This window comes from Mytilus edulis, chromosome 2 (genome assembly GCF_963676685.1).
Source record: "Mytilus edulis chromosome 2, xbMytEdul2.2, whole genome shotgun sequence".
Classification (NCBI taxonomy): Eukaryota; Metazoa; Mollusca; class Bivalvia; order Mytilida; family Mytilidae; genus Mytilus; species Mytilus edulis.
The window spans coordinates 56,311,886-56,334,453 of record NC_092345.1 but is presented as its reverse complement, the minus strand read 5'-3'; the positions used below and the strand labels follow the sequence as shown (position 1 = coordinate 56,334,453).

Here is a 22,568-nt window from a genome sequence, read left to right as displayed (position 1 = left end):
TTGTTTGTTTGCATTATTTGGAGAAACGATTACATCAATATAAACACTTTTTAGAATCAAAAATGATTTTTATTTTTACCATGTATCAAACATTAATTAATAAAAAAAAAACCTGCTCAGAAACCATGCAAAGAGTTTAATTTATATGGGTTATTATTATTCAACACCACTCAGTTTTCTACTGACTATGAGTATGCGACATACTGTATATGTATTACGGCCGCATTTGGTTGCAGCTTTTGATTTCTTTTACTCGTATTCATCTTGTAAACAGGTATTACAGGTAAATATAAAGATTATGTATGATAAATATTTCGATAGTTATTAGTTTTTAACGCGGAACGTTCAATTTCAACTGTAATTAATTTTTCGCGTAAATGTAATGCACCGTGTATGACAGCCTTAACATTCTGATTAATTTATGTGTTTTTGAATTCCCAATTTTTAACAAAGTTTTCATGCGAATAGCAGCTGACTTTATCTTACACACATGAACTCTGTTTAAAGTTGTAGTATGTGCCGATTAATGGTTCAAATGACGACTTCGTTTAAAAATTAAAATCTATTTCAGCTTTAAACAGAAAGATACGATGACATCGAATATCATTATGGACTTTATGAAGGGCTTCAGTCACGTGGTTGCTCATGAAGGAACTGCATCTATGGAAGTGCTGTATTTTTCTCCAAAAAGGTCCACTGATGAGTTGTCAAAGAAGTACTTCCTTTATATCCTGCCAATACTGCTCGTCATTTTTATAACTTGGCAAATAGTTTTGCTTCGATCACTAAAGTCTAACGACCTCATAAAGAAGAGTGGTATAATGGCGATATATACTGTAAACCAACTTATTTTCGCGAGCGATTTATTTTCACGACTTTCGCGAGTAGAAAAATAACGCGAATATAAATTGTCGCGAATATATGTAAAACTTGGATCAATCCTTATTAAACCTAATCAAGTAAGTCACAAAATCGCGAAATTAAATAACCACGAGGTGGTCTAGAAAGGGTAAAACGTGAAATAAAGTATCCGCGAAAATAAGTTGGTTTACAGTACAAGCCTTGATCTTGTTTGCTTTGCAATACAAGACATACCATTAATATCAGCATTTTCCCAATGGTTAAAAGTTTTACAAATCATTCCAGAAATATATAATTTTGGAAAAGCCGTTCACTTATCAAAGCTATTTTATTAACATCAAAGTTGCATCTTATGTAACTATAATGTGTTTTTTATCTTTTGGTTTTGCCGTCTTTCGTTTTCTTTTAATAGATTTTAAAAAGGTTTTTCATCTTGATAAACAAAGTGGAGAAGTGATCGCTGTATGTAGGGATGCTTCATCTTTTTCAAGCAAAAATAAGAGAAATGAATTCGGATATAAAGTTCTTCAGATTACAGAAATTGTGTTTTCTGGTTTCCTACCTGTTTTATTTTTTGTTGTTTTAAGCATCCTCACGATTCGCAAATTACGACAACAGATGAAATTTAGGCAGAACAATAACATAACTAAATCTAATATCGTTTCTTCTTTGGAAAGGATATCAATAATTACAAGAGCAGTAACAGCTTTCTATGTGATCTCGTTTGCACCGACTATTATATTTCCCTTGCTTCAAACTATTTCTGAAGAATCACCGCTGAATGATTTTACTCAATATTTATCAATAATTACTAATATTTTTAATATTTCCAACACTCCAGTTACATTATTTATGTTCAGCTGGCTGTCTATGCCGTTTAGAAATACTGTTAAGAAAATGCTCCATGTCTTGTGTACCTTCAAGTCGGAATCATTGCACAGTGCAAGTAAACAAAAAATAGATTCGGGTGAATAAGGATTAACATTCGCCACTGTAGATATTTTTTAGAATCTCCTTCATATTAGCCATCGTTATTTTAAACTCTTTTGAAATGTAGGGAAACTTGACTGTGATTTTGGTGTAATTAGTTGGAATTGGAAAAAAGAGGGATGCATGCAAGTAAACTGGAATCTTATTTTCGATTACATCATTGTATTGTTAGATGTATTAGTATATATTTATATATTAATGGGATGCACAGATACCCAGATAGAGAGTTGATTCATATTATGATTAGATCTAATTCCATGTACATATACATTGTTTGCGAAAGGCTACTTTTGACTTGAATATCACTGAGGGACAAATATTTTGACAATCTATCATACAAGAAATCCCAGTTGTAATATAAAATATTTGGTGTTTTGTTTTCAATTTATTTGTGATATATTACATGTAATTCAAAATATTGTGAATATTTTATTACTAAAAAATAGCCTTATTTGTGTTTATAAATAAATGATTGCAGTTAACTTAATTCTCTTAACTATGATGTATAATGTTTGTGTTATTATTATTTAGAACAGGTTCCATTGTTACTGTACAAAAACTGTATCTGTTGATATCTCAATGTTATGTACCTTACATGTGTCATTATGTTTTGTAATGACATGTTGAAAATCTTTTTACAAAAACTGATTGTATTTGTTTTTCTCTTAAAATCTTAGACTAAGGTCCATTTATAATATGTATGTAATAAAGCTTGAAGACATACCGCTCTTATAATTCATAGCCCAGAGCATTCCTAGATAAATTAGAAAAAGGAAAAAAGAAAGAAATATGGTTGACGTATTTTATTTGTTTCTTTGTCATTTTTACCCTGAGAGATAACAATGGAGAGAGAAAAATCCCAAACACCGATGAAAATTCAAAACGGAAAGTCCATAATTTAATGGATACTACTGTCATATTCCTGACTTGGTACAGGCATTTTCTTAAGTAGAAAATGGTGGATTGTTTAAAGCTAGTTTTACAGCTAGCTAAACCTCTGACTTGTTTGACAGTCGCATAAAATTCAACTCAATTTCTATTTTTTATGTTGCTATATTCGTTTTGTAACTTTATTTATATATAGTAGATCACTAAGTTGACAACTTCTATGTCATTGAGTTTTCAAACAAACGATACCACATATGCAGTTAGATTTGTCCAGTATCTTGGCTTACTTTGACATTGACAGCGAGGGGCGGGTTATGAATGTTTGAACTTGTTTAAATATGTAAACAGCATATAGGTGTATATCCCACTTGATAAGATTTGCTACGACATGTATTTCTTTTAACGATTTCCTTAAAAGAGCTTATGGTTATAAGAAAAGTATTGAGCTGAGGGTCCTTTATTGGTAAAGTTTAATATTTATCTTTTGGAAAATCTTGATTGCGTGTTGTGGATAAAATATATTGTTCCCTTACAAACCGAATACCTCCTGCTTTTCCTCGTCATTTCAAATGTTGCATTGCATGTAATGACAACGTTGCTAGTTCAAACAAAAATATTAGGACAGTTTACCATCGTGAGAGACCAAATGCCTAACAAAAAAAAAATAAACAACTCTAAAAAAAATAAACTTTACACCAAACCCAAGCAGTCGGCGTATATAAATAACTCAATTAAATACAAGCGTTGTTAAATCAGATAGTCGTAAAGTGTCTAAGAACCAGTTCTAATTGAACATGCTGGTAGTTGTTTTAAAACATCAACTTAAACGAGCTGTCCCCTGGCTTGAAACATACACTCAAGGTCTATATATATCTTTAACAATCTATAGGGATTGTACCAAAAATCATTAACAACCTTCACCAAGGTAATACTGGTAGTCTTTAAACTTTCGAGAAATATGTCTTGTTATTTTTTTTTTTACAAATTGTTTATTTATATTACATGATTGATATCAAGTGTATATATGTGTGGTGTAGAGGTTAGCGCATCGGACTACTAACACAAATGTTCGATCCCCGTTCGGCTATCCCACGAAATCATTGCGAGTATGGTATAATTGAGAAACGATGATAGTCCGTCGGAAGGAGAAGATAAATGACCGACCCGTGTTGAGAGAGAGCCATGTCACTTTCACGTTAAAGACAGACACCCTTGTAGATTTCGAAAAAGAGCAGACTAATGTCGCTGCAAGGCAGCACTCGCACCCACAAATAGGAAAGGAATTTTCATAAGGTGCTATAGCTTGTAACCAAATCCACTATAAATAAATATGTATAAACTATAACCGTATGTATATTATTGGGCCTTATAAATATGCAAATACTTATTTCGATTAATCTAACATTTTATTGTTCCAATAACGTAAATAAGGTTCTTTAATATACATTTGTACATGTGTAAGTGATCGCCATAAAAAAAAATGATACAAACAGCATTGTAAAAACTATTTGATGTTGAAACCTTAACCATGTGTTTAACTTAATTTTGATAAAAATGCAATATATATAAAAATTATATTTAAATATAAGTGTTCAAACTAAAACATTAATAAAAAAAAAGTTAAATTCGTTTCAACTTTATTTTCATGCAAAGGTACAAAAGCACAAATGATATTAAACATTTGTGGAATTTCAAAAATGAGTTATTAAAAAAAGAAGCTAGGCTAGTTTGACCTTTTTTATTTCTTGTTTCGATAGCGTTGCTTTACAAATATTTAGGCATGATAATTTCAATTTGAACATAGAACTTAAAATACATTAATAAACCTTTGATCCAATTTATTTATTAATACCAATAAGGAATAATAAGTTTCTGCGTTTCGAAGTATATTCTCTGGTCTTGTGGATGATCGACACTTGTAAATGTGTTTGGGATATTTTGCTATATATTTATTAAGTATATAATAGTGTGTACCAATATAACTTGACAGTACACTGTGCTATTAATTCAAGTTGTTCAATAACACACAAAAAACACTATTGATGTCAATATGATAATATAGGGTTATTGCATGAATATTGGGGAATATTGTCCCGAGTAGAATTTTATATTGCACGAGCTTGCGAGTGCAATATATGTTCTACGAGGGACAATATTCCCCAATATTCATGCAATAACCCTTTTATTGTATAGCAATATAATATTTAAAAGTAAAAATTGGCGTAAACTAAGATTTTGTCGTTGATGACGTCATGAATTTTGAAGATTTATTGCACTAGTGCAATATTAGAATTTATTGCACGCTAACTTTTGGTTACTTTCTGTGAGAAATATTATATTGCTATACAATAATATAATAACTGAAAACTGATTTAATATTTATAAATACTTATAAAAAACATATTTACGTATCAGTTATTTTTGGTATTATCAACTTGAAGATTATAAACAAAAGGCTCAAAGGAGACTTAAATGTGTCACCTTGAATATCACAATTAACAATTTAACTATGAAAGATCTATTATAGCTCATCTCATCATGATTATTTTGTCAGGAGTTTAATACATGCATGAATTAATATTCATAATTTATAAATTGATAAATTCAATGAGACGAACTAAACTGATTATAAATTAAAAACTTATTATACAATTAGACCTTAAAATAAGCCACTGTTGGACAATATTTCATAATTCAAACTTTAATCAGTGTCTAAGGACGACGACAAGTCACGTTTTTATTGTTAGTTTCTCTATAGCTCCCATACAAGTATCAGACCTCGCCTAGCAGTCATATGATTTATTTATTTACTAATGCTGATGAAAAAACATTTATATTACTAGCATGATTCTTTTCGGTTAAATAGATATAGGAAGATGTGGTGTGAGTGCCAATGAGATAACTCTCCATCCAAATAACAATTTAAAAAAGTAAACCATTATAGGTCAAATGCCTGAAATCATCAACGATCATTATTTAGTTCTCACAGTATATACCATACAGTATATAAATATTATATACAACGACGAAAACTGTCAGTTACATGTGATTGTCAATGTCTAATAGTTGCAGTTATAAAATTGAGAATGGAAATGTGGAATATGTCAAATAGACAACAACCTGACCATAGAACAGAAAACAGTAGAAGTTCACCAACAGGTCTTCATTGCAGCGAGAAACTCCCGCACCCGAATGCGTCCTTCAGCTGACCCCTAAACAAATATTTACTAGTTCAGTGATAATGGACGTCATACTAAACTCCGATCTATTATACACTAGAAACTAAATGTTTAGTGTATACGCCATTCAATCCAAACCTCTTAAATGACCGTATTATATTCTTTATTATAAAACCTTTGCTCCAAAAAAAAAATGAAAGATTCGTGACAACAAATGAAAATTATCCTTTTGCTTGAATTATTTTAAGTTTAAAGGTCACTAGCTATCATTAGCAAAATAAAACCATTATGATTTTAATGGAGCTTTGCACCACAAATACGATTCATTAAATTAGTCTTCCCATTGCTGTGTTGAGAAGGTTTGAGACCATAATTAAAGATCAAATTATGTCATAAAGTAAGTTACTACACAAACAGGATTTTACTTTTTGTTAAATACCCATTCATTTAAAAGAAGAAAAAATTGTACGTTTCAATCCGGCAAAAAAGCAGATACAGAGATTACGAGTAACCTTATAATTCTACCACAAAATGTGCGTAGAACACCACAAAAATAAGAAAAACAATGAAGGAATGATGAGTTAATCTTGTTAAGGTTTTGGCTTGAATCGTTAGATACCTATTGGAAGACGTGTTTCGACAATTAATTATACAGTGGTTAACATTTATCCAGAAAAAAATACACGTCTGCAAGTACCAACTATGCTTGAAATAACAGTTTTAAAAAAAATGTGATTTGTGACTTGCTAAGTGTCTAGTAACATATTTTTAATGCATATTCGATGAATATCCTATTACACAATGGGTGTATAATATCAATAATAAAAACGTGTATACATTTTCAATTGAGCATTATAAAACATATGATACAATTATCCATAACAATGTAACAGTTGATATAAATAACATGTTTTCTTTTCTAATACTGTTCGCTGCGTTACAGTCATTTTTCTCACAAAAACAAATTCGTCCTGTACCAGGTCTTGATTCTTCCATACATACTAAATGAATAGTCATTAAAATTCGCAGGTTATCTGAGCAAGTACGTTGATATCTGTACACACCTGGAAGAACAACATAAAACATTTTACATAATTATAAAACTGCATTGAATTAGATAGTCAATTTCTGCAAGACTGTCTATTTTTCAAATACACATCTAATTCACCGTTTAGTCATATTGTCTATTATTGTGGCTTTATAGAGTGATGCTGAGTTTTATTGATCATGTATTTGTTATTAAACTGATCAAGATATAAAAGAGATGGAGATAGATATAAAAAAAAACTCCCGAATTGACCCTAGTTGCGTGCTCTTCATAATCTTAACGAAAACATTCAATGTTTCCTTCTTTGAACGAAAGGTTAAAATAAGCTTTTTAACACTCTAACTTAAAACAACATTCACATAGATCACAAGAAATGGCTACAAGAAATGTGTACTGCTGTTTTTTAAACTTTAGTTCAATTTTAACAGATACATGTACCAAGATGGAGTAAATTAACAATTTTGACATATCGTTACAATATATGAAAATCATAAACCTCACGATTCCAATCTATAACAGTTACTGTTTATCATTTGGTCTAATGACCTCAAAAACCAATATGGCTCGTGTATGTTAAGATTTGATAAATGGTTCAAAAGATATCTACAAAACAGTACTCAACGGAGACACATCCAGCAATGATTGGTAAAGATCTGATAAAAGACTAAAAAAATGTTGATTGAAACCGAATTTTCTCAAAATTTCAGTTGATGAACAGATTTCTTGATCTTTTACTTAATGACTTTAAAAAATCAATAACAAAACATTCTTCACCTCAATGATGATTGTTTATATTGAAGTTACGGTTCAGAATATAAATTACTGAAATAATCGTTTTGCCCCAAATTAGTATACTAACTGCTGCTGCGACCTGAAATTTTGACCCTTTTACTTCTTTAAAATAGTGGACTTGTTCACCTCATTGGATTGATTAATTTATTGATTGGTGTTTAACACAACTTACAGAGTTATTGTGGTATTTAATTTTTTTTGGGGGTGGAGAAAGCCGTTTTGCACGGAGAGAAGCACCGACCGTCAATCTTAAAACTAACAATCCTGGTCAATTAAGATTGGAGTCGAGCGCACCTACCACATGCGGAATTTTAACTGACAACATGAGTATTGACAGAAATTCTATCTGAAATTGTGACGTCATTATATGAATGTCTTGTCAATAAATAAAGTCTTATTCACGATATAGCTATGCACTGATGATACCTGAAGCAATTGGAAATCAATTAACTGTATTGTATGCATGAAAATGCCATTACAACTTTTTGTCGGCAACTTATTATTGATCTTTAATATGACAAATTATAACATCTAAACGTTTCTGTAGAGTCGGCTCTCCATTTATACTCCTTGCCATTTCATGAACCTCGATTGAATTACTTATGACGTTTAGTTAGTGTTGACGTTTTCAATAACACTTCCAATAGGTTTCACAGGGAGAACAAAAAGGCTCTTGGGGAAAATGTCTTGACAGGCAGTAGAAACGATATCACATCACGAAATCACACACAGACGGTGACCTTCGATAGAATTATACAGCATTTCATTATTACAATAGTGATTACGCAAATAGAACTTTCTTATCTAATATATCGATATTAATCAGCTATAAATCTCTGCTAAGTTAAACGTTGCATGTGATTTAAGCTATATGTAGTGCTTCTATATGTTAGGAACCAAATGGTTATTGGGTGTTGGGGGTAATTAACCAGTTGGTTTCAGAAAAGACTTGTGCAGTAAGATATGGTGGGAACCAGACAAATCTATTGTAATAAGACAATTGCTACCACTGTTTTCCATGTTTCCAAGCACACTGAACGCATTATTTTTTTATATATATAATCTTTACTCCACTCGCATCTAACGCTCTCTGTTTTGTTAGGAAGGAGACCATTTTCGATCAACTTAGTTCTCTTTACAATCTGATAAAAATATACAGATTATGTGTCCAAGTTTTGCTGACAATGATCTGACAACATTCTTCAATCTGTTTTGATGTTTGTCAAATCAGCCAATTAAATTCTGCCTACATATTTTTGAAGGTATATATCATTAGGTCAAAACCAGATGATCCCGAAAGACATTAAAACAGAAAGTACGACAGAGTGTTTTCATATCCTTTCAAAGTTATCGAGGATGATTTAACAAAACAAAAATGGGGGTTGGGGGGGGGGGGGGGTTATACACGTATGATTGGGAGAGTTCTATGTTACACGTATAGTACCTCGTTCATCCCAGGTTGAATAATTCAAGCAAAATCCAATACATATTATGGTTTATATTATTTTAAAATTTATTAGAATGTTCACATCAGAACATCAATACATATTGAGAAACTTTAAGAATTACCAGTATAAAGGAATATTGAGTCTTGTGTAAATATACTTACCAGGGACAGGCGATCGAACCCATTTGACACATTGTCCACGACAGAGAGTATGGTTGACGCTAGGATGGCTTCCGTTGAAAGGATCTCCACAATAATTATTACTGGAATGCGAGTAAGATAGGCAGTCATAACATTTGACAGGGTCGGCATATCGCCCTACTAAAAAATCAAATAAAAAGATCAGTTCTGCTTGTAATTTTATGCGTAAATATACAATAAATTATATAACTTACAGGATTATACATGTATCTAGGGAGTATATGGTATACACATTTGCTTGACACCACCACAAACGTTATAATCTCCCAAATTGAATGTAGACTTCGATCTGCTGGTTTTTTTTTTTTTTTTATCTTAATTTCACTCAAAAGTTGGTTCTTTTGGATAGCTTCACATCCAAAAGCAGTTGTCTCAGGATTTTTCCCTATATACATGTACCTTAATATCGGATTTTTTCCCCTGAAACAAGTGCCTGTGTTCAGATCGTGCTCTATCAAGAGTCCTTTACACATCTTACTTTGAACTTCATCCGTATTCTATGTGTTGACCTTCTTCGACATATGTTTTTTTTTATCCTCAATATATAACATACATTGTATATATTTCACATAACTGTATATAATTATGTCTTTTTCTGATTGTTGCAGACCCTTCGGTGCTCATCGCATGTTTAGTTAACACCAAACAAATTTGAGATTTTACGCTTCTTTGGTCTAAGTCAACCATTGATTGTTTTTTGTGTGTTTGAATAAAGATCACCCTAAGGCTTATAGTAAGTTACACCCCCTTATTTGCCGAAAACAATGTTTTTCTTCACTCCAATATAAAAAATCAGAAGGAATCTGGATTATTTACCTCAACGACAATTTTAATGTTGACCAAAATAAAATTACTAGTATTTTTTTTCAAATGTGTGATGTTCCAACACTTTACAAACTAAGTATTCTGACACTTAAGATGTAGAATCGTTATAACAGTACATATGTACAAGAAAAGCCTGTATTGGAAATTTATATGTAAGTCTCCTTCCTGTATATTTCAACACCAATAATCAATACACTTCACAATGAAGATACACGGTTAAGAAATCTTTCCGATACTAATTTGAGAACGGTATTGACATTTTATTTGTATTTGATGTAGATTAAGTATTCTGAGAGATATATATAATGTAATTGGCGAAATTGCAAGTTTGATGAAACGGGTCCAAAGAACAAGTTATAAATATATTAACAGTATAAATAAGTGTGGAAACTCAAAATGTGAGTCAACTATCGTGCTTTATATAGATTATAGGCTATTCCTACTTAAACATTTACTGAATGAATTCAAGTTTAAATTAGGTATTGCAATAGTTTAAAAAAACAGGAAAATCTTTTTTGCGATTTTGATAATATTTTGAATACATATTGTATCATAAGGTCATGTATGATAGAAATCAAAAGATATAGGGTATACGTATCCACCTATATATGACACACAATCAGTTCATGCATTTTCAAATAAAGCCGTTAATTGGGGAAATTTAACTTGGAATTTTCAAAAATTCTGAAAAAAGAAAAATCCCAAAAAATACTAAACCGTCCGAGGAAAACTCAAAACAGAAAGTATCTAATTAAATGGCAAAATCAAATGGACAACTATCATAGTCCTGACTTGGTAGAACAACGTGTTCTATGGTCTAGATTTAAACGTAACCGATGATGCCTATCAATGCAATATACCACGTTCGAGGTATGTCCTTCTATTCACCGGAAAAGTTATAGTGCCGTCGGGATGTCATTTACCAGATAGAGGGGACCGCCTGTATCCTTGCACTATTTAAGTTCACCAAGCGTCTTCGTGAACGTCATTATGCTTGATACAGTAGAAATAATGTGGATTTTTTTCAGTTTTGTACTGATAACTACAATTCCCTAATGACATCACTGCTAATTATTAATTACAAGTTTAATTTGCAGAATAATTCGTGCAATATAGTATCATGTTTTTTCAGCCGATTGCTCAACATGGGAAATACATGTAAGTCATTCTGTCTCTTAACGCACGAATGGTGTTCACTAAATCAAAGCTATTGCCGGAAATGCAACGAACTCGACGAAAGTGTTATACTCTCCCATGATCTGTGCCTCGATTGTTTTTTTTTTTTTGGATGAGACAAGACAGCAGTTTTACTTACACGTCGCCGCATGTGGACAAGAATATGCTGAAACTCTTGGGCCACCTGATACCGTTCCAACTTTTTTCCTTATTTTAGGGGGATGGGGAGGGGTTATGGTTGCTGAATTTTCATGTAGTGTTTTTTATTGTAATATTTTTGGCTGTCTCATTTGACTTATTAGTTTTGATACTCATGTTTGGTATCCTCCACCTCTGTTTTAATTCATGAATGTCATAAAGCCGAACTGGTTTTTCAGTAAAGTACATTTAGGGGGTAAGTATGGACAATCTTTCTCAAATGCGAGTGAGATAAACAGATTGTGTATGTTCACGAAAGGCAGCCAGTAAATCCATGTGCTAATATTTTTACTTAGTGTGTAGTAAATGGTATGAGTTTAAAGGCACCAGCTTCTTATTAATAAATCAAAACAGTTCAGGTAAGAAAAGGCTTTACTCAAAAATCAGGAGATTGAAAAAACAAAAAAACATGTTTACTCTAGATAAAGATAATCGATCTAGAATACCGCGTGAGTACAAATTATGCCAATGACAAAAAGCATATAAATAATGTTTTTTTCCTAAAATTTAATGCGTTCAGCTATTAAGTGCATTTGATACCAAAGGAATAAATTTCAATTACTAATAAGTATTTTAAATGATTTAAGTCACTTACCATCAATTGTTTCAATTCCATCGCTGGTTAAAACGAAGCAAACCATTAAAAACACTGAAATTGACATAGAAAACTGTATAAACAACACACTGAACACAGCTACTTCTTAAAAAGTCTTATGTACAATTTTAAGCTAAATATTCCCACTTTTTATAAATTTACACAAATAATACGGTGTCTATATTTTGAATGCATTCCATAATTCTGCAATAATTTGTAAACACTTTAAATTTAAGTGTTATTCATAAATCATTCATGCTTGAAATAATGTCTACTAAAATTATCCACCTTAACGTTCGGTATCCAAGGGCTTTCGTACATGTTTCCGGAATAACAAAATGTTCAAATCTTAAATGTATTTAATCCAGAAATAATCGCATAAACACAAGTCTTTTTTTTTTATTAAACAACGAATCACATTCATATAAGATTGAGGAAGATTAACAGATGGTCCGAGTTAGTCAGTTCTGTTATCTAGATGCATATTTATGGGTCCAATTGTATATTATACAAATAGCAATATTCACATCACAATAGCATATATTTCGTTTCGGTCAATAGACCTATATAGACAGCATGTAGTTGTAAGAAGCTGACAGCTGTTCAATTAAAAAAACTATTTTCCCTATATGATATAACAATGTATTATAAATTATTTTTGCATCGAGAATTTGCTTTGAGAATTAATATTACAAATTAATCAAACCGAATGTCTCCCAGTATTGATTTGATATCGTACGGATAGTAATAATTTAATTGTTCATCTGAATATGTGTTATTTTGATTAATATCTGATAATGCTTCGCTTCATACTGTTAATGTAGATTGCATCAGCAGCTACATGTATATCAGTCTATTTACCGAAACAGCACAAGTCGCACTATATCACGTGTGCTTTGAATTGGTGTCTTTGCTAGAAAAGAACGTTATATTGTCTAGTCTTTGTGATACTTTAATATCTCGCATGTATAAACGGATATATCTGATAAAGACATCACAATTATATAAGAAAAAGAAGGCGTTGTGGTGTTCAAAATTATTTTCCAACTATCTACTTAAGTCAGCTGACATATTGAAATATACACGTATGTGTTTCTTTTTCTTTCCAGTCACATGTTTAATAATCCTACGTGTCAAAGCACTTTAGTACAGTAATATAAAATTATTTCTTCAGATTTTAAGCACGTTGTCTGTAAGTCCAGAATTCAAAAACACTGATCAAATTTAACAATATGAAAACCAAATAACCGGTTTTCACAGAGGACGGAATAATCCAAATGTATTTTGCACTATGAGTAATATTATATTTCTCCAATCTTGCACGCGGTCGTCTGCTTTCTTAGATGGAATTGATTTGGTATAGAATTCTCTGAGAGCTTAGTCGTGTCATTAAAAAGACAAGGAAAAACGATATGTGGTCTGTAACTAATTGACTCTAACGAGAATACTCACGGCAGTAAACATACGACCGACAGTCTAAATTCAATTTCGTAGAACAGTATATATATTGGCGTTGAAATAAATGATTTAAATTGTTTTGTTCTGTTAACCATTGTCAAAGAGAGTGTCAATAACCCGTTACTATAATATTTTCGATTTGTCTTTTTACTATAATTATAATCAGTGTGTTTTTATAGAACTTTATTTGAGTGTGTTTTGTCGAGTAAACAATTGATTTTACGTAAAGATTATCGATATGGTACATAGTATGAATTCATCTGTATAAAGTTTTTGTGAATAGACATCTATTTCCGATAATGACTTAGTTTTAGATTATGGTGAAATTTCGATTTACTGGGTGTCAACTTTAACCCTTTTACAATTGTCAGTTACAAGAGTAATCAATTACCACGGGAAGGAACACACACTGATTTAAAATCGATTTATTACAAATGTATGACATATGACAAAACTGCTGAGCAAAACTGTAAAGAATATGGATAGTTGTTTGCATTATGTCCAGTGGTTAATGTGTCATGCATATTCAAGACATGTCCAAATTAATTTTGATACAAATCGATAGGTCCAGCAATGAACAGGTGAACAGGGATGAAGGTGTGGAGATTTTAAAAAGGCAGTATGTTTGATAGGGACAGAACATGTGCCTTGGGATAGGCCATCAACGGACTCCATAGATATGCTTGAAATACTTTATATCGTACAAAGAGCGTTGTATACCCTTTACAGATGCATCAGATGTAATGTCCCATTTACAGCCACAGACGCCCAAATTTATCCAGGGTTTTACTGCCAGAGCGGTAGTAACAAAAAACAAGGATGATCAAATATGTCTAAGTCAACTCTTTGCAATTCTGTAAAGAATATATCAAGGACTAAGCCAGAAAAGAATTTAACTATAAATAATGAAAATTCTTTATAATTGTTCCATGAATGAGCATGTGTCCTTGGTTAGGACAGGGTTTGTGCCTTCAACCATGTTTAACCCCGCCACATTATTTGTGTGCCTGTTTCAAGCTTGGAGCCTGTAGCCCAGTGGTTGTCGTAGGTTCGGTTCATGTATGTCATATTTGTTAATCGTAAATTATTTTGTTATAAATTAAGCCGTTAGTTTTCTTAGTTGTTTCATACTTTTCATGATGGGACCTTTTTGCCAAAAAAATGGTATGGGTTTTTGCTCACTGTTGATGGCCATATTGTTGGCTATAATTGCTCACATTACCTTTATTTGAACTTTGGTTAACAGTCTCATGGTACCATGAAGGTAAATGTTGAGCTTTGGGTATAAATTATACAAAAATGTATAAGCCAATTGCTTCAATATGCAAAGTGTTGAAGATAAGTATCATCTTAACATAGTGTATTGATTTTTTTACCAAAATATTATTGTTCTTGGCAATATGTAACAAACTTATTAAGGTATTTTTATCAAACAAAATCTATATCATTAGCTGGAAAATTGTGTAATTCTTTGAAATCTGATTTGTAGATTAGGTCCCCTCTCCAATTGGTTCAATGAATATGATTGTGTTGCTACATGTATAGCTTTACAATAAGGATTCCTCTTGTTCCTTCATTTAACTATATCATACTTTTTAAACCCATACTTTTATTCAATTGATTTTTAAGCTTTCCACATACATTGTTAGACTTTTTAAATACATTATTTATCTTGTCTTGTCTTGTCTTCATTGTACCTAATTACTCTATTCACTGATTCAGTCTTATTCAATGCCTTCCATATGTTTCCTTGTAAACTGTATCAGGGCTAATTGGAACTTTGTTATAAAACTCTATTAGTTATAATTAATATGCTGTCACTATTAAAGCGATTTATTTTTTTGTATAAAAAGAAGTTATAAATCATTTGTTAAGGGGGTATTAGATCAATCGACTGTTTTGTTTTTTGTAAAAAAATATACAACACTGTGGCTTTAATTTGTTATAAATGTTTAAAAATACTTATTGAATCTGAATCTACAAAAACAACTGTATCAATTATAATAGTTCACTGTAAAACAATCTTTTTTAAGCTAGATTTATACTAGATTTGACAAATGAAACATATTTTGAAATTTGATAAATAATAAGGTCTTACGGTTTTACATAAGTGGAATTAAAAAAAAGTCTAGAATTAAGAATTGATACTTTGAGTCAGAAGACCATTTAGTTTAGGAACCAACTAATCTAAAAATAGGTTATTCAAGATTTTTTTTTTAATGGCGGGAAAAGGTTAACTTGGGCTTTTTCATTATATCTGCATTGAAATAATTTGGTCTTAACCTGATCGAATAAAAAGAAATCTAGAATCTACTTAAATTTTGGTAAATGACTTTTTATTTTGGTAAATGACTTTTTATGGGCTATTGAATTGTTATACGAAAAGAAAAATGGGTGTTGTGGGGCAAATTTTTTTTCACTCACTATATCTCGTAGAGAAAAAAAACCCAAAGGTGTCCGAAAATCTGACACACACTCCTTAACCTGACCTTAGTACGTCCTTGAATGATTCGGAACATTAAATCACCTGACAACATCTACTGGTGAATCTTTAATTTTCGAGAAATAAGATGAGGATAGGTCAGAACCATTCATTTGGTTTTTATAAACTCTGAAGACGTTATCGGTTCTGTGCTATGATCTATATCATTAAGAAAAGTTACAAATAACCAATATTCCGTATATAACAAGGCAAATCATAATGCCACAAGAGGTATAACTGATGTTGGAATATTTCCCATGATAACTGAAAATATTGATTATGATAGCTAAAAAACAAAGGATCAACGAGAAAATTTACATCATTAAATTTGTTTGTCTGCAAACTATTCCTTTGGGACAAACGGTATCAATTCAAGAAGTATTTTTCACTATCATAAGGAAAAAGAGTAAAGAAAGATCGGCCTGAGTATCATTCATATACTTCAAACAAAATGTACGAAAAAGTAATATAACAAAAATACTGAACTCCGCGGAAAATTCAAAACGGAAAGTACCTGAGGCTATTCAAATGGCAAAATCAAATGAAAAAAACCCACATTAAATGAATGGACAACAACTGTCATGTTCATGAATTGGTACAGACATTCTCAAATGTAGAAAATAGTGGATTGAACGAAATTCAATAACTTCAATGTCTACACGAGACATTCATCTCTCATCATTCGTCCAAAATAGGCTTGCAATTTTGAAGCAAACATGACAACCGATACAATGAAAACACAAACAGCAAAAAATTACTAGCAAATACTGCAGTTTCAATTATTGCACAGGTGGAAGATAGGTCCGCTGCTGTATGCCCTGAGGTAATCGGTGCCCTCAGGTAATCGTGGTAATAGTGCCCATATGCGTAGTAATAACATGATCTAAAAATAGAATAAACTAAAAATACATTATTCTACTTTCTATTTAGACTAACAATACACAAGACTGGTTTAACTAGATATCATTGAGATGGGAGCCATCTCTGTGGGCCCCGCTGTGAATAATGTGCATTAAAAAATTGTATCTTTACCATAGGACATGGGTTTGTCAACTGAAATCAAAGTTTTTGACCTTGACCTTTGACCTAGGAAGTTGTAAATAAATTATGACACACCCTTTGGTGTTGGTTTATAAACATGTCAAGTATAAACTTTGAAATGGTAACGGTTCTCAAGATATAGAGCGGACACGATCTTTATCATAGGACATGGGGTTGTCAACTGAAACCAAAGTTTTTGACTGAACTTTGCCCTAGGCAGTCGTTCATAAATTATGACACAACCTCTGGTGTTGGTTCATATACATGTCAAGTATAAACTTTGAAATCATAATGGTTCTCAAGATATAGAGCGGACACGATCTTCACCACAGGACACAGGGTTGTCAACTGAAACCAAAGTTTTTTTACCTTGACCTTTGACCTAGGAAGTTGTACATACATCATGACACGCCCTCTGGTGGTGGTTAATAAACATGTAAAGTATAAAGTATGAAATCATAATGGTTCTCTAGATATGGAGCGGACACAAAGTGTTACGGACGGACGGACTGATCACTATAGGGCGACCCGCCTTTGGCGGGGCCCTAATAAAGGTTACCCCAGGTAATCTGTTGTGTTATGGAAACTGACTCAATAAAGTCCACAACCATTTTAGGGAGCTATCATTTGATTTTTATGGGGGGCTAGGATGAAATTTGAAAAAAATAGGCAGGACAGGAGTTTTGAGTAAAAAAAGAAGGCAGGATGAGACACTTGCAAAAAAAAAAGTCAGGACGACAATTTAGGTAAAAAAAAAGTCAGGATAAACTAAAAAAAATAGGCAGGACCGAACAGAGTGAAAAATAAAAATGCAGGACAGAGATTACAGCTAAAAAAAAATGCAGGACAAAATTTTCCACCCCCCCCCCCCCCCCATAAAAATCAAATGGTAGCTCCCTGATGTATGAAGAATGGTTTAATACTGAAAGTGACTTTGATATTAACATATTTTATTTATTAAGATAGGAAAAGGATTGCGCAACAGACACGTCATAAAAAAGCGCTCTCTCCATATTACATGTACGTCAAGATATAATTCAATTATCAACAACTGTATTTAAAATAATGTAATATAATTGCAATTGTCAAGTTTTACGACTCTGCATTGATATATTTTTTATTTTAGTTGTTGACGTTTTAGGTGTTGAAGCATTTAAATTCCATACACGGATGTTATTGTAGATAAGTCCTTTATATAAGAGAATAAATGTATTTTTTATGTTTCAAAGATAGTAATGCGCGATATTTGTAATCATAGATCAAGGAGACATTCATTTAAAATAACGACAGGTTACTATCAGCAAAAACATTGCCGCCATCATTAACTTAATTTTCAGAATTCATGTAATTAATACAAGAGTAATGAAGGCTGAGTATGATCATGCTGATATAAAAGAAACATTTAAGCCTTGGACTTTTATAGTCACTTCTATATTTCATATTTATATTATAGATATTGTTCAAGTTATTTCTTTGCATTTCTATTGTTAGAGATTTCAGATAAAATAGAATGCATTCATTTCACCGATTAAGGATATCAAGAGCGGAATGCCGACATGGTCAAAGCAGACACTTGGATATTGGGATCTGCTGATTTTTTACATGACTCATCCATACCAAGTATTACTAATAATATGCGTGCATGTTATGAATGTGGACTAATGTTATATAGAATGTTCCCTTTTCTTGGTTAGACTCGAGCGCATGATTCAAATGTTAAATATTAAACCATCTCCTTCCATATTCTAAATGAAAAATTGAAAACCCGTCTAAAAGGAACAATACAAAACTATTTCCTCCATTAACATAAAACCTCACGCGAAAAATTATTTTTTTAGGAATATGATCTGGCATTTTTTGTTAAACATTAGCCCGAAAATAACACACCTTATACATTCTACCTTAGAACAAGTGATCAATATGCTCGAGTTTCTCATTGGCAACATATTTGCTGAATTTGCCGTACAATTTCCAGCAGGTTGTCGGCATTCCTATTGGAACCAAATGTGCACTACTTCTGGCCAATCTCATACGATTTTCGGACTTTGTAAACGTGTCTTTTGACTTACTTTACAGTTTTCCCTTTTATTATGCACCTTTATGTCGTATGACTCTTGGCTTGACTTGGTATTTTTGACTTTGGGCGTTACATATCCAAAAAACAATAATATGTATTTGCTGATGTCAGTGGAGCATTTTGAAAAGCTCATACTTGTATATTAATTGCTTTCCGATATGTTACTAGTATTCTGTATACATGCAATTTAATATAATACATTGATTCTTTCTGAACTATGTACATTTAAGAGACACAAATTGATTTAAAATGTTTAGTGTATAAACTGTTGTTCTTGTAAATATGTCTATGGTAGAATTTCATGTGCGAGTGATAATTTCCATTATTTCCAGTGTCAAAAATGATGTATCTAGCATTTCTATTTCCAGAGATGTAATCAAACAAACTTTTGGGAAACAAATCTATAAACGTGTATGTTAAAGTTCCTTCCACGAAGTTTGTTTTGACAAAAAAAAAAAACAATATTTGTTTTGCTATCAATATTTCAGTTTTAATAATATCAATCTTGTACAGTTTCGCAAAGACAATTACATTTTCTTAGTTGATATCAATTACAAGTATCGTCCTGAACATGCCTGAAATACTTGCCACTGGGCGTTAAGCAACCAACAAATAATCAATCAATTACACGTATTACCGATAACTCTATGGAAAGCGGCTGTCTGCAATTTAAGTTACCTACATCCTAACATTGATACCGATAAGATTGAATTTTACAAAATTTCTGACGTGAAGAAATATTAAAGACTGTTGAAGGTCGATCGGTGACCGATATCTCCTTAAATCGACTTCAGTTTGACTTTAATTCAGTGTTGCCTCATTGGCAAACATATCACATCTCCTTATGTAATATTATATGTTTATATTGCAAACTATAATTCTATAAATGTTTGATTTTCTTTCAAAATATGAAAACACTATATTTAACTATCGAATTCAGTTTTTAAAAGTATATAGAATCTATTTGATTAAGTGTATTGATATTTGTGTAATTGATTGATTGATATAGCTGTTGTTTGAATGACGCAAAATGACACCTGCTTAAAGTTTACCATGATAAGTTTTTTGAAATATTAACTTGGAATTCGCTCGTTACTATAATGTATATAGGTCTAAATTTAAAAATGAGTCGACGTTAAATTCCTTGCTATTCATTGGTGTTCTCATGGAAGCACGAACTTGGGGAGACCACGATGACGTTGCTATTTACGAAGAGTAAGAAGAAAAATGACGTTTACGTATAAAATTTAAACACAGATAGACCAGTCGCAAAAGATCATATGTTTTTCTTCGGTTTGAATGTGTTGCTAGGTTAGTGTTTGTCTTCAAATATCTTTTTATCAATGATGTTTTACACGTACGTAGTTCTCTTGTGTTCTCGTGTGCTTTTAGACTTCTTCGTCTTTAATTTGATGAGACGAAATCTTTTAAAGTATACAAAAAAAAAAGATACTCACATATGAGAAGCTGGCATAAAAGTTTCGTAATTTCCATTGTATAAACCATGATAGCTCACTCTCCATATTGCTCATTAACGAAAATTAATTCGTTTTCATAGCTGATTATAAAGTTTTAAATCATAAGAACCCTTGACCAACTTCTTAACACATTTCACTGAATCAAAGTGCCATCTTCTAATTCCATCGATGTCAGATATCTAAACAGGATGTAAACAAATTGCTCATTTCTCAAAGCATTTATCATGAATGTGTTCCCCTAGCATACAAACATCAATACAGGTTCTACTAAAGTTATGTCTTACTGAAGCAAAGATAAAATATTTATTGAATTAATAGGTTGGAATTCATACAAGGACGCAAAAAACGCCATTATAAGTCCCAAATGGTACCATTTACAGCCATATACACCGTACTTTGTTGATGATCGCCATTATTGATAAACAAGGTCAGCAAAATCTATAAATGGTTAACGCTTCAATGTTATATCTGTTATATTGACCCGTTTTGTTAAATAATCAAGATGATTCCCCATCCTTAGGCTGGTCCTCTCCCTTACAACATACGGGTATCATATCTGTTGGAACCAAACAGATAATGGACAGAGAACCAGTCTATCTTCGTCCTTTGATATATTCTCTGTCAGTTTTATTTGTTAACTATAAAAATGTAGGCCAATCAAAAATATCAATATATCAAGAGTACATATCGTCTATTCAAACATCATACAGCGTTAATAGTAGGTTTGCTTCGCTTTCGCTAACAAACGAGCCGTTATTATTAAATATGGTTATGTAGTATAATACTATGAATGAAACAGCTATCCACAAGAGTCCAAATGACGTACATTTATACAATTTTAAGTCTGTATATGGGCTTCAACAATGATCAAAATCCATAACTTGTATTTAGCTATGAAAGGACTCAACATAACACAATGTGAGACAATTCAAACGGAATACCCAGAGGTTTAGTTGTTTTAAAAAGAATATTAGAGCGTCATTTATATGTTCATGGGCATTGATTATACAACAGATTCAGTCTGTATATAATAATAATGTTTAGGAGATTTTTTTTTTTAAAATACGTCACGTGAGGGAATGTAATTTTTTGTCTAAACTGATAGGTGAAGGAAATGCACTTTTTTACCTATACTCCTCCCAAACATTATATATCTATCGAATGGATGTCATGATAATTAATAATTAAGTAATTTTGACAACGTTCTATTTTAGCGGTAGATACTTTTCGCGTTTAGCCCTTTCTAGTCTATTTCGCGGTGATTTAATTTCGTTATTCTCAAATTAACTCGGTGTAATTAAGTAAGGAAACATCCAAATTTTACATATTCGCGACGAATAATATCCGCTATATTTTTCTACTCGCGAAAGTCGCGAAAATATATCGCTGCCGAAAATCAGTTGGTTTACAGTTATTAAAAGTTTTGGCTTTTAGATAAGCAATGAATTCTAAAGCTGAAACCCATGCAGTTAAAGAGATTCACATGTATTCATATAGTTGTCCCAATTAACAAAAACACAAAACATGAAAATAGCTGTCACTGAAAAAAGACATCGACACAAGTAACCAAATGACATCTTGAGGGCAAAATGCTCTTTTGCAATGGTCGGGTGTCTAAACAATGCCCAGCTTTTAGATCGTCCCCAGTCTATAGATCGTCCCCAGCCTATAGATCGTCCCCAGTCTATAAAAGTTGAATCCAAACTATTATACAGTAACTATTATTGCACTTAATTCTCCAAATTACAAAACAAAACCAATTAAATATTGACAAATTAATGGAAGAGATTTAAGATTAACTTCAAAATTTAAGTTACAAGTCCAATTTGAAC

The 22,568-nt window shown here is 31.8% G+C and overlaps 1 protein-coding gene across 1 annotated transcript; it reads right to left on the bottom strand.

Moving 5' to 3' along the window:
- Positions 1-4,129: 4,129 nt before the first annotated feature.
- Positions 4,130-21,284, bottom strand: LOC139512471 (UPAR/Ly6 domain-containing protein qvr-like). Its single transcript, XM_071300101.1, has 4 exons — positions 20,716-21,284; positions 12,201-12,254; positions 9,368-9,526; positions 4,130-6,982 (listed from the first exon to the last, which is right to left on the bottom strand). The coding sequence occupies exons 1-4, from the start codon at positions 20,762-20,764 to the stop codon at positions 6,771-6,773; spliced, it is 474 nt and encodes a 157-aa protein (XP_071156202.1). The 5' UTR covers positions 20,765-21,284; the 3' UTR covers positions 4,130-6,770.
- Positions 21,285-22,568: the final 1,284 nt, after the last annotated feature.